Source organism: Rhinolophus hipposideros (genome assembly GCF_964194185.1).
Source record: "Rhinolophus hipposideros genome assembly, chromosome: 11".
NCBI lineage: Eukaryota > Metazoa > Chordata > Mammalia > Chiroptera > Rhinolophidae > Rhinolophus > Rhinolophus hipposideros.
The window spans coordinates 62,322,196-62,335,741 of NC_138057.1; the positions used below are offsets into that span (position 1 = coordinate 62,322,196).

Sequence of the window (13,546 nt, forward strand, 5' to 3'; positions counted from 1 at the left end):
GGCCTCCCAGCGAGCCCTGTCAGACACAAATTGCATTCAAACCCTCTCCAGACTCCTCTCCAGTTGTCTGACCTGCTGGCCGCTCACACTGGCCTCAGCTAACACACAACCAGGAGTGAATCCGGGTCTTGTGGCACCTTATACCATTTGGAGGTCTTCTTAAAGAAAGAAACTGCCAAACACATCTTACACTTGGCAAACTACAAAACCAAGGACCAAGCAAATATGGTACTAGGCAGGGCCCCTCCCTACTGCGGCCCCACCCCCAGCTTCTCAGTCTCACCAACGTGCCATGCGCAAACCATGGAGGTCACATCTCGGCTTCTCCATCCATCCCACTCCTAAATCGAGCCACCAAACCCACTGGATTTCACGTCTCCATACTCCATTGTATCTGCCCTCCCCGCCCATGCCCAGAATCACCTTGGTTTAGAGCCACAATGCAGCTCACAGCGCCTTAGCCCGACCATCTACCTCCGATCACCTGGCAGAGCCAGACTCCAAGCGGTCTTGGCCTCCCTTCCAGCCTTCCCCTGGGAGCTGCCTTCTGCTTTCCAAATACCTCCTACTCTTGCCTTCCTCAGGGGAGCTGGCCACACTGTGCTCCCACCTAGACTGCCAAACCTCTGCTGCTCAATGTCAAAATCAACTCAACAGTCACCCCTCCCCGCAAAGCCACCCCCAGTGGAAATCCACCTCTACTTCCCAGGAAGCCCAACACGGGTTCCTTCCTTTGTCCAGCTACAACGGTGCCTGAGTCATTCTGCCTCGTATTATGATTAAAGCTATTCGTTCTCCTTTTTCAGAGGGCCAGGAGACGTGCAATGCAATTTAAGAACAATTCCACACCCCACCCCATATGAGCTCCTTTTAAGCAGGGCCTACATTTGTGACCATTTCATTATTCCTCACACCAGGCCTCACACATACTAAATGATCCCTATTTTTTGTTGTTATTTTCGTTTTCAATAAATAAATAAACGATAAATAAATAAACAGCTGAGATAAAACACATCTTATCAGTCAACCGAAAAAGATCATAGCTGTCCGGAGAACTCACATACGTACAAGAGCTCACTCACTGAAGTGAATAAGACGGATGACATGTTGTAAGAATTCAAGTACAAGCAATTCTTTTTCTTTCAAACGGCAGCACGTAATTTGGGCTTTTTTTTTTCCTCAGGAGTCTCTTTAACGAAGAGGAACTATGCACCACAGCTTTTAGAACAAAGCTAACTACTTCTGGGCTTCCAAGCAAAATAAGTCCTATGTAGACCGAGATATCATTAACAAATACTTTCAACCTTGGGTTCCCTGCTCCCCCATTAAAATATCCCACATCCAGAGCTCCTTTGCTCAGCTTTTACCCTCGAGAATCCCCTGGGATCTGCCACTGCCGGCTTGTGGGCATGACCTGGGGCCAGTTCCAAGCCAGTCTGGGCCCCTCCCTGGACTCTGACCGGCCACTCTCGCTGCCATCCACTCAGCACGGACACCACCCAATACAGATTGCAGCTGACAGAGCAGGTGGCTTGGGCCCCGGAGACCCCGGCAAACAGGAGCAATAAAAGGAATGCAGTTAGTGAAACGCTGCCAGAGTGCGCTGCGGGTTAATAACTAACCCTCGGGAGCCTTTACAGGGCTTTCCTGGGTGAAGCCCATGTCCAGTTCATGGGAAGGCGACAGGGCAAGCAATGTTTCTGCTGGGCCTGGAGAGAACCACGGCTTGCTTTCCGAAGGGGTAGGGAAGCCTTGGAAGGGCAAAGAGGCTTGCTGCATGTCACTGAGAGTAGGAGCCTGGAGGGCTGCGTGCAGGAAACTGCCCTTATTACACACTAATTACTGCTCATTTGCCACAGGTGAGCAGCAGCTGGCTGCACAGAGCAGCAGTGAGTGTTGCAAGGCAGACAGGAAAGATCTGCCATCCCAGAAAGAGGTTTTGGACCAAGCGGCCTGCAAGCACTCCTTTCGGGGTAAAACCCAGGGGTGCCTGCTGCACTCCTCTCTGCCCCGCCTCTCTTCTCTCGGAAGTGTTGATTCTGTGATGCCTAAGGTGTCTGCAGGCACCTCCAGCCAAGAAAGATGGAAAGGCTTACTGGGGGCCTGAAAATGTAAAGGAACCCAAACAGGAGCAAGCTAGAGAAGGAAAGACTCCAAGGTCAAGGGAGACATTCAAAACCAGGGTCAAGAAGCTGATGAAGAAACAGAATTAGAAAAAAAAGATGAACACAGAATTAAAAAAAAAAAAAAAAGGCCTTCTTTCATCAAATCTACCAAAAATTTTCCAAAGACTGAGTTTCAACCTTTTCAAAGAAGCAACATCCAATGGGAAATGAGGATCAGATGGGCAGGGGCTGAGCAAGGAGCCAAAATCTTGGGTGCATTATTTCAAGCCTCAGTGCCTTTGCATATGCCACTCTGGCCACCAGGAAAGCTATTTTCCCACTGTTCTCTCTGAAATTTTCCTGGTTATCCATTTTCCCTCCACTCTCCCCATCTTAGGCCTTCCTTGGAGCTTATTATAGTGACTTACCTCCAGTCAGGTTTCTTAAGGGCAAGAAATCTGTCTTATTGTTCTGTGTGCCCTAATTCAGATGCTTCATTTAAATAAGGCCAGTTTCCTGTACCAACTGTAGAACTGAAGCAAATACCTACATCCTGCAATAACTCATCAAAAGCCACCAGCACCAACTGACTTCAGGTCATTCACAGAGAAACTGAAGTCAAAACATTAATTCCTACTTAGTGAGGAAAGGCCTGCAAGGGAAGCAGATGGATTTGGAGACTTAAAGAGAAGTGCTCTCTGGTTCCATTGAGCTTACCTCAGAAGAAGAAGTGGGTATGAAAGACAAGCTCATCAAGACCAGCAGAGCATGAGCTAAACATGAGAAAAATACAACTCAACTAAAAAACAAACAAAACAAAAACAACCAGGCAAAAATCGCAGAACAAAGCATTCCAGAAGGAAATACAGATGGTTCATAAACACGTGCAAAAATACTGAACTCCATCAATAACTGGGGAAAAGTGAAGACCACAAGGGCTTCCCACTAACTCCCACCAGACTGGTTAACATGAAACAGGAAAGCTGCACAGTAACAAGCTCTGGAGAAGAACGGATCAGCAGACGCTTTTATATGCTGCTGGGACTGTGGAAAAAAATGTCACAGGATCTTAAAAGGCTCTGCCCACAACCCTCCCAGCCCTTCCACTCATGGTTACACACCCCAGAGAGATGCTTGCTTGCATATGTGCACCAGGAGACCAATTCCAGAAGGTTCAAAGCAGCATTTTTTGCTAATAGCCCCAAACCGAAGACATCCCAAAAGTCCACAACAAATGGTACACTTCAATAGATTCCTGCAATGAAACAACTCCACAGCAGTAAGAACTACAGCTACCTCGTCAATATGTATGAATCTCACCAATAGAGCAGTGAGTGAAAACTCCATTTATATAAAGTCCACAGACCTGTAAAACTAACAACATATCATTTAGGGAAACATACCTATGCAGCGAACCAATGAGAAGGGGAAAGGAGGAGAGACCAACTTCAGGAGAGCGGGAGGGAGGGAGATGGGACAGGGAGGGATATGGGGAGCTTTAACAGCATGGTGATGGTCTTTGTTCTTAAGCTGGGTGGTGTGAACGTGAATGTTCATTGTATTATTCTTCTTTCAACTATTCGCATCATAGACACTCTTCTGGATTTACGTCTCACCATGAAAAAATGTAGAGAATGCGCTCACAGAGGACTTGCCAATACTTAGCAACTCAGACAAAAATGTAAGGCGGGAAACTAAGACCAGACAACCCAGAAGAAGGATGAGCATGAAGCAGGGCAGTCCCAGGGCAGAGGTGCCAGAGTGCCAAGAATAAAACCAGGAGGGAAGGGCATTCCAGTCTCCAGTGGCAATGCCACTATTGAATGGGCAAGACTGAGTTAGGATGGCCCGGACTGGCACAAAAATCCAGCACTCGGATAATGGATGAACAAAGTGTGGCATACACATACATTGGAATACTATTCAGCCACCAAAAAAGCATGAAGTTCGCACACATGCGCCAATGTGGATGAACCTGGAAGACATTATGCTAAGTGAAAGGAGCCAGACACAAAAGAACATAAACTGCATGGTTCTCCTTACACGGGGTACCTGGAAATGTCAAGTTCATAAAGACAAAGTTGAATGGTAGTTATCAGAAGTTGGGGAGGGGGAAGTTGGGCTGGGGGAGTTAGTGTTTAAGGGGCACAGAGTTTCCATTTGGGAACATGTCCTAGAGATGAATCTTGGCGATTGTTGCACAAATGTGATTGGACTTTAATGCCACTAACTGTACATCTACAAAGTGGTTAAGATGGTCAGTTTTCTGTTAGTACTTACATTTTACCACAATTTTACAAAACCCATAATTCAAGACAGGTGCAGCTGTACAAGGGAGCAGGTAGGGTAAAGCGAGGCACTGTCAGGCCGACCTCACCTGCCTGAGGATATGTAAGATACGATGATGACATGCAGATCATGAAGCAGGCAGACTGGAGACCCCACAGAGCCGAGAGGGGCCAACTCTGCAGGCACCTGCAGAACTCGGCAGCCTGCGTCCTCCTGCCCAGCCAGCAGCATGGACAATGCCACCCTCGGACTGAGCTCAGTACTGGGCAACGAGGAAGCTCTGGATAACCCCAGTGGAGGCAAAGGACCCTTGGGATATCATTTTCCAGTTCTTCACTTCAAAAAGGAAAGCCTGGGCACTCAGCCAGCTATGACTTTGGGGAAAAGAACCTGCAAAAAATGCTGAGAAATGGTAAACAGAACCCAAATGCTAAAAATGCTGAAAGGGCAAAGAAGTTCAGAAGAGACAGGGGGTTTTAGTGCATGAAATTCTGACCTGTCAAATCACAAAGGATTCTGACCTTCCCAGGGAGTTCCAAAGAGCACACGTGTCAAACAGGAAGGCTGGGCGTGCACAGCCTGGGCCGGAGGGAAGAACACTGGAAGATGAGTGAGGAAACCTAGATTCCATTCTGGCTCTACCACATTTGCTAACTAGCTGAGTGGCCCAAGGTCATCTGCCCCCTGAGACCAGGCATAAAGAGGATAATAATACCTTCCCAGACGGTGGCAATTAAGGGAAGTAACACAGATTCTGCCAGCCTGGGGATAGGATTTCCTAAGAGGTATAAAGGTAAGATACCAGGTGCTTTGCATATCAACCTCCAACCCCAAGACAGACACACACACACACACACACACACACACACACACACACACACAATAAGGGGTAGATTTAAGTAATTCAGAATAAGCACAAAAGAGGGCACAAACTGCTGAGACGTGTGTCAGGAAGGCTTGGATGGCAGGGGAAAAAAGGATACACACACCATGCTTACAAACATGTATACAAAGATTTAAGGGAATGAAGTGAAACCAACCACTTACTATGCAGCAGGATGGGGATATGAAAAATGCTTTTCTTTGTGATAATTTTAATATTGTACTATTGAGCATTTTCAAAAAATGGGCCTACTTCTGACCTGAGTGTTGAAGATTTATGGCCATCAACCTAGAATACGCCCTGGGTGAAACTATAGTCTGAGGTTCAAGGGTCCCCTTCCACCTCGGGACCTCAGGGGCAGGCTTAGAGCCCACCTACCCACTCCTCCCATGCTCGGTGCTGCTGTCAGAGAAATCCCCAGACCAAATCTCCTCCGGCCAGACTGTCCGAGCTCAAACCTAGAGTTTACCTTTACTAGCCACGTAACAGGGTCAAGTTTCTTAAACTGTGTGCTAAGCCACGATTCTCTCCCCTCTACAAATCAGGGATAACACCAGTAACTGCCAACAGCGTTTTTGTGAGGATTCAACAAGACAATCATTGAAGCACTGAGCACAGTACCAGCAAAATGCTCAGTTTTCAGCCTTGGCTCTTACTAAGTGCTTGAGACACTCTGGCTCTTCAAGGGTTCCTCATTCATATTGCAAGATTCAGGGACATACCGGGAGCTCATAATCCTCCCCCACCCCAAGGAGCCCAGAGCCAGGGGGTGGGGGGTCTTCTAGCTCCCATGCTCGGTGCACTTGCACCCGTTCCTTCTGCCCCGACTCCTTCAGACCAAACCTAACGGCTGAAGGCCTATGCAGCCTTTGGGACAACAGGAGGTCACTTGGGGCACCAAACATTCTCCAACTGCACCCCACAGTTCAGTGGCTCACCCTCGGCACTCCTCTCCCTCGTGTGGGGTGATGAGTCATCTACTTACACTGTCTCCCCTTTGGGACTGGGACGACCTCATCCCTCTTCTATCCCTCCCCAATGCTTAATGCAGTGTAAGTGCTCCCCAAGCCTCTGCTGACTGAAGAAAATATACCGTCGGCAAACAAACACATTTGTGAAAACAATTAAACCAGAAATTAAAATCAAGTGGGGCTAGTGAGATACAGCCAGCTCTGGAGAGAAGTGAGAGGATGCAGGAGGGGGTTGGAGGCCTAGGGCAGAGAAGGCACACCTGGGGTGCGGCAAGGCTGCTGCCCACCTCTGTCAGACCAGCTACGGCTGGTAGCAGAGCACAGGCAACCCTGGGTAGGCGGGAGCAGGTGTTCAGAATACAAGCCCTTAGGTGTAAGGGGACACTGTGGCCACATCGGCAAGACCTTTACCTGTCAGGAAGCAGAAGTGATTGGGGGTAAGGGCTCCAAGGATGGGGAACTTGCAACTCAGCCAGCAGGGGCAGCAGGCAGTACACAGCTCGGATGGCCATAGGAGATTCCCCATCCCAGCTAAGGGTCCAGCGGACACAACGGACACAACAGCCCCACCCAAAAGAGACACATACTGGAGGGTCTACAGCCCCTGTTCAATTGTGCTGAAGGAGGGGAGAGGAATTTGCATCAACCCATATAAATGCACCATTTTAAATGCATATTCTATCTAAAAACAAGGAAAAGACACAGATGGCTACCTCTGAGATTTTAGATGATGGTTTAACTTCTTTTGCTTCTCTACATTTTCTAATCATTCTGCTTTAAACATGTTCTAGAGTGAAATGAAAGTGAGGGAAGAAAGCACAAGTCAACCTGGGGAAAAAAACCCAAAACACCAAGATGGATCAGCAGCCGATCCTGCCTGCAGGCAGCTGCCATAGGCAGAAAGGAAACCGGAGTACAGACAGACCAGGGTCCTGCAGGAAAGAAAACACTCCATCCAGAGGGAAGGAGGAGGCAGAAAGCTAGGCTCTGGAGAAGGATGCATCACGTGTTTTGAGGACAAATTGCGGGTGGAGGATTTCTGTGGTTATCGAGTGGATTTTTTTCTAAGTCCCTGTGCAAGAATTGAAAGGGAAGTTCTTCTACCTGTCCCTCCCCGCTTTTGCTATTTCAGCCTTACACAGACCTGTGCCTTCATCCACGGCAGTGCACTAGGGACAGAATTCAATGAGGTTATGCATGTGAAAGTGCTCAGCAAGTTAATATTTGTTCAGGGTCATGTGACGGGGACTGGGGAGGCTGGGCAGACACCTCCCCAACCCCCCCACACACACCCCATATTATCACTGACAATCTAGGTGTGGACCAGAGTTAGTTAGAGGTCACACTTGTATCCCATTTGGGAAGGATGTTCACCATTCACCTCTCTGCCCCCACCCCCAGCCCTCCTTTTAAAACAAAGGTATTTTTAAAAATATACAAACTCATAACCCATGTAGGTATCCAAGGCTCCCCATTGTCTCAATCACCGTGTGGGAGGGGGTGGGAGTGGGGTAAGCACTGGGAGACCACCTTGAACCAATACCTTCCCCCTCAGGGTCAGGAAAAAGCAAGCCACCCAGAGGCCTGGGATAAGGCAAGGTCCCTAACTACCCATGGCAGCCAGAACTTTGGGAGAGGGCAGAAATGAAGAGGGGCCTTCTCCTATTTCCTGGGTGCCTTATATGGTCCCCAATTTATTCCCACAAATGAGGGGGAAGCTCTCTTGCCCTCTAAGCTAGAACTCCACTCCGCCTCCAAGGCTGCCCCCTCCCCGCAAACACTCCAATGACTCCGCCTGTAAACTGCTCTGGCACGCTAACCCTGGTCCTGGCCAGCTGTCATCCCCTCGCACCTGGACTATTGCAACAGCATAACTGGTCTCCAGTCCCTCCTCTGGCCCAGCCTCCACTCTGCTGCCGTGAAAACAGGATCCTTAAAGCTCAGGTGTGATACTGTCACCCCCAGCTCAAAGATAGCCAGTGACCCCCCCCCACACACACACCCCGAATTGCCTACAGCAGTATTTAACTATTTAACGGTGGGGCTGCCCTCTGTTCTGTTAGAGAGCCAGTGCTTTTCAAAGGATGTGAAGCGACTATCTTCCTCAGAATCACCTGAGGTTTTTGTTAAAAGTCCAGCTTCCTGAACTACTGAACCAGACATTCCGAGAATGGGCTCTGGGAATTTTAACTGGAGAAAAGAAAATCCCAGATGACCTTTGTATACACTGAAGTTAGCGAACTATTTTGCTTTTCCCATTGTTTGGGGAAATGGGTCCTATTTCCAGCTGCCAGGAACATATCTCACCACCCTGCTGTGGTCCTGTGTTAGGACTAGGGGTCCTTCTTCTTTCCTACCGCTGATCCTACGCTCACCCCCAAAAGCTACACGATCGGGGTTACCAAAGTAGCCCATTCCAACTCTTCGCTGAGTGACCAAAGGGAAGTCACTTCTTTTCCACAGGCCTGTTTCCCATACACAATGAATGGGATGTGTGCTGTCCAGGGTCTCTTTCAACTCCAAAATAAGGCGTATGATCTTTACGCTGTATCAGCATGTTCTGTGGGATCAGAGGTTCTAATCCTAAAAACCTAAGAACCTGCATTTTTCTATTTATTGGGGGTGGGGGGCATTATTTTTTCACCCAAAATGCAATTCAAAAACCATCTCTCATCTACATCCAACTTCTAATTTCCACTAAAGGAGAGCCGAGCAAGGCTTAGCCTTCCTGGCACAGCTTTATTTTTTAATTTTTTTTATGTTCATTACTAAAGAATTTTCCAAACCCTTTCCACAGGCCAAAGAGAAGGCGCGACATATAAGCTTACAACCTACCAGCAACCCTTCAGCACCCTGCCGTTTACTGATGCTGTCTGTGTTCTTCTTGTCATGTAATGCTCCCAACATTCCCATTTTAAAGACTAGAAAAATCAAGGCTCAGAGAGCTGACGTTGCCCAAGGCTGCACAACCAGCCTGCAAGACTCAACCAGACTCAATCCTAATCCTGATTATGCCCCCTGCTCCCACTGGACCACAATGAGTCAATGTGGAGGTCCAGAGACAATGAAAGCAACTGCACCAAACGCAATACTGGCCAACAAAGCTGTGCCCTCCAAGGCCTAGTGGGAGTGCTAACTAGCCAGCCAATATCCTAACAGCTCTCCACACAGAGCTGCTGGAAGACTGTGTGTGCAGGGGTGGGGGGAGACGGGGCTGAGCAACAGCCACACGAGCAAAAGTGATGCCAGGGATTTAGTCAACAGAGAGCTAATATGAGTCAACAGTGGGTGCCGCTGCCAAGCACACTAATGGGATCTTCAGCTGCATTAATAGAAGGAAAGCGTCTAGGGCAGGCTGAGGGAGTCCTGCCCTGCTCTGCCCAGACCACACCTGAGGGCACCTTCCAAGCCAGGGCCAGGTTTTCTGAAGAGGAACGGCTCTGAGTGGCACTCTGCTTGGTCGGGTGAGCCAAGGCCTCCCCTGGCATCTAGTATATAAAGCCAACCCCATTTCTACTGCATGTTAGAGGTGGATTTTTAAAAAGATCTTTTTATTCCCATGTTACCAAGGATTGAGAAACAAGTGACTATCCATAGCAAAGGGTGAGAACATTCAGGCATGAGAGGGGCCGTGGCCCACCATGAGGCAAGGGGCTCCTGGCCTATCAGAGGACCGCTGGGAAGACAATTACAGTTGCTTCTCCCCTTATTCGACACAACAACTGGGCTGTGGCTTGGCCGAGAAGTAGACTTCACACAACAGGCATACTAAAAATGCACAAGGGACACTGGATTTGAGATTGTGTCATCTCAAGTGTCAAAGTCCCCAGGAAGTCTTCCCAAGTCCCCCAGCCTATCCGTCCCCAACACCGTCTGGGTGAGCCTGTCCTATCACTTAGCATCATTTAGAACAAAAAGCTGTGTTTCGACGTGTTTCCCAAGAGCCCCAAGGCCACCTCCAATTCACATGTGTGTCTAAGGCACAGCGTTTGGTACACTGGAGACACCCAGTAAGTGTTGACTGAACTGAAAACTGAAGTGCCCTGGCAGTCACAATGAGGGGGGTGTTGTATTCAAGGCAATTTCAGAACACAAGTGTCGTGACCAGGGCTAATAAAATGGCTCATGACAATGTGTAACCACTTTTAGTACGCTTAGCAAAGGAATTCTTGAAGCTCACACCACCAGAGAGTTTTAATTACAAAGGAGCCACAGTCAGCCTGGCAAGTGCACTGAGTGCCTGTAGAAATGACTGGAGACAGAAAATCCAGCTTAGGGGTATGGCGGACAAAGGTAAAAGCTATCTGTGTATCAGGCAGCCATGCAACACCAGAGCCCAGGAAAGTGGTGAAAATCCAGGGACCCAGTAGAGGAGAATAATGACAAGTGGGGACAAAGGCCAAAAAAGACAGCATAAAAAGGGAACCTCGTGAAATGGGTTCCGAGGAAGGAGCACACACATGCTACAAGTTCATGGGAAGCTGGCTGCCTGGTGCTAACCTTTTACTCCAAGAATTAATTACAAGAACTAAAACTCTTCTCTGGGAAGACAAGCGTAGGAGATTGTGGTGCAGTTCTAATATCTAATGAATCTTTAAATGGATGAGCCATGCTTACCGGTGATTTTTCTTCATCTTTCCTCCCTGAGGGTTCACATAACAAAAGCCAGCCTTTGCTTTTTATTTGCCTTTGGAGTGAGTGTTGTGTGTGTGTGTGTGTGTGTGTGTGTGTGTGTGTGTGTGTGTTTCTGTATACATAAAACGTGGAGTTCACTAAATCACATATTAAAGCATCAAGAAATCTGCCATCATAAGAAACCCTGGTAAATATTTTTTGTCAAGTAGCCTTTTATACAGTGAAGAAACCTTTTAGGATGCAGATACCCCACCACCCCTCCAGTGAGGGCTCCACCAGCTGTATGTAGTAAGGCAACACTCCCACCCGACCGGTTTTTTGTGTACCTGTTTGGGTCTATTTCACCACACATGCACTTTACTCAGTTTGCATTTTTCATCCCAGAAACACCACTTAAGCCTGTCTCACAAACCTGACAGAAGCAATACATTTCATAAACGAACCATCCCCGGGGAACAGACGAGAGGAAAACCATCAGCAAGGCGCACTGTCAAAGTTCCCAAGGAGAGCATTCCTTTCCCAGATCCCAGGTGCAAAATGCACGACATCCTCTCCACACACAAGCTGCCCACTCCAGAGGCAGCCTGCTCCCCTCTCCACCCCGCCCAGCTCGCCAGGCCTCCTCTCCCAGCTGAAGAAAAGCTGGAGAGCCTCAATCTTGGGCAGCAGTAACATTTTAATGCTATTTTAGACAACAGCTCTAAGCTCCGGAATGTTGGCTCCTTTTCCATGAATAAAAAAAAAACCCGAAAGGGTATTATCATAACAAAATGATATCCTATGGAGAGCACTAGAAGCCACAAAAATAAAATTGCCATAAATTGAAACTGTCTCCAAATGAAACCTACACAGGCCAGGCAGGCTCTGATTTTCTCATCTGAAACCTTTCCATGTTCCTAGTTCTCTCGTGAAGTCCAAAGACTTTCCCCCACCGGGAAGGCCTAAATGCTTTCTTTGGAAGTCCGGGTACGTTTGTCCCCCCACTGGAAACCCTGGAGATGATCTGTAACATTCATCTAAAGCTCAATCACGGCTGGGTCCTCAGTCACACACAAAGATTCCCAAAGGCACCATCTGCCGCAGCGCCTGGTGCACAGTAGGCGCCCCATTAATGTGCAGATCTGATTTGATCAGATCTGGCCCCTTGGCTAGAAAGACCCGTTGGAGGCTGGACAGCCTGGCGGGGACAGCCGCGCCGGCCTAGCTCTCTGCTGGATGGGGGTGGGGTGCAACCACCTGTGGGCGGGAGGCCGGGAACTCGGGCCCGGCGCCGCCGCCACCCTGGGGTGCCTTGTAAGCCCCAGGAACGTTGCCCTGGGCAAGTCCGGCTCGCCAGGCCCCGTGGGCGCCCCAGGGCCGACTCCCAGCGCCCCCGCAGGGGCTCTGCGGGAGCAAAGTCGGTCAGATCCCAGAGAGTCGATTCTAGAGTTAGCTCCCAAGTCGGCGTGGCCCCTGCGAAGTGGCCGGCCACAGGGGTTTGGGGGGATGAGGACCGAGGGAAAAGGCACGCTCAGGGGAGCAGGAGAGCGCGGACACGATCCCCCGATGACCTCCCAAACTTGGGGCACCTGCGCGCAGCGGGCCTGGTGGCGACTTTGCGGGGACAAGCGGCCCACGTCAGGGCAGCCCTGCGTCGCTTTGCGATTTTTCTAACCCATAACTCAGCACGACAAAGGCCCCCGCCGGAATCTGGGGGGCGAAGGTAACACCTGTCAACCGCGCCAGGGGGCGGGGACGAGGGAAACGGGTGCGCTGGGGCAGGGGTGAGGCCCAAACGATGAGGTGGGCGCCAGGGAAGGTGCCACCCAGCAGCGCGATGTGTCAAGGAGAGGGCGCAGGCCTGGGATGGGGTCCCGGAAGACACGGGACGGGGAACCCAAGAGGGAACGTGGGTGAAGGAGTATGCTCAGGGAAAGGGGGAGGGGATCCCAGAAAGGTGCTAGGGGAGCGCCCCAGGGGCAGCCATATGGGGAAGGGGAGCGGGGTGCCGGCGCCCCGAACCGGCCCCGTCACTCACCGGCAGGTCCACGCTCACTTCGGTCCCGTCGAGCAGGAAGACGCGGCAGTAGAGGGTGGCCTTAGCGGCGCCCGCGGCGGAGATGTGCACCGCCGCGCCGCCCGTGAGCAGGGGCCCTCCGCCGGCCGGGAACACGCTGCCCCCGGGCGCGGCGGGCAGCGGCGAGGAGGCGGCGGCGGCGGCCGGGCCCCCCCGCGGCCCCCCGTCGCGCTCGTCCCCCAGCCCGGCGGCCCCGCGCCCTGCCGCGCCCCGCGCGTAGAGCTGCATGGAGCGGCGGCCAAAGGTCCGGCGCAGGAACCGCAGCATCCTGGCTGGGGGCGCCCCCTGCCTCCGCCCCCTGCGCCGCCGCCGCCGCTGCGCCCCCGCCCGGGAGCACCCCGCGACGCCGTCAGTGCCCGCGGCCGCCCGCGCCACCTCCAGCGGGCTGCGGCCCGGGGCTCGCTCCCGCCGAGGCTGAGGCCGCGCTCCGGCTGCCTGCGGGGCGCGCCGGCCCGGCCAGCGCCGGCTGCGAGTGGCCGCCGGCGGGAGAAGGCGCTCGGGGCGGCCCCGGAGCCGTCCCGCCGCTGCCGCTGCCGCCGCGCGCTCTCCGGGGCTGGCGGCCTGCGCCGGCTGCTCAGAGGCCGCTCCCGACGGCCGGCGGCGGGCG

The 13,546-nt window shown here is 51.2% G+C and overlaps 1 protein-coding gene across 5 annotated transcripts in view; it reads right to left on the bottom strand.

Moving 5' to 3' along the window:
* The window catches only part of EPB41L4B (erythrocyte membrane protein band 4.1 like 4B), a gene marked incomplete at its 5' end in the record, with an annotated part of 116,984 nt that extends 103,778 nt beyond the window's left edge, over window positions 1-13,206 (bottom strand). For all 5 annotated transcript variants that reach the window (XM_081067676.1, XM_081067674.1, XM_081067673.1 and 2 more), the window contains one exon: window positions 12,901-13,206. In XM_081067676.1, coding sequence (XP_080923802.1) covers window positions 12,901-13,206 — 306 coding nt within the window. The remainder of the gene's footprint in view (window positions 1-12,900) is intronic.
* Between the last annotated feature and the right edge of the window lie 340 nt (window positions 13,207-13,546).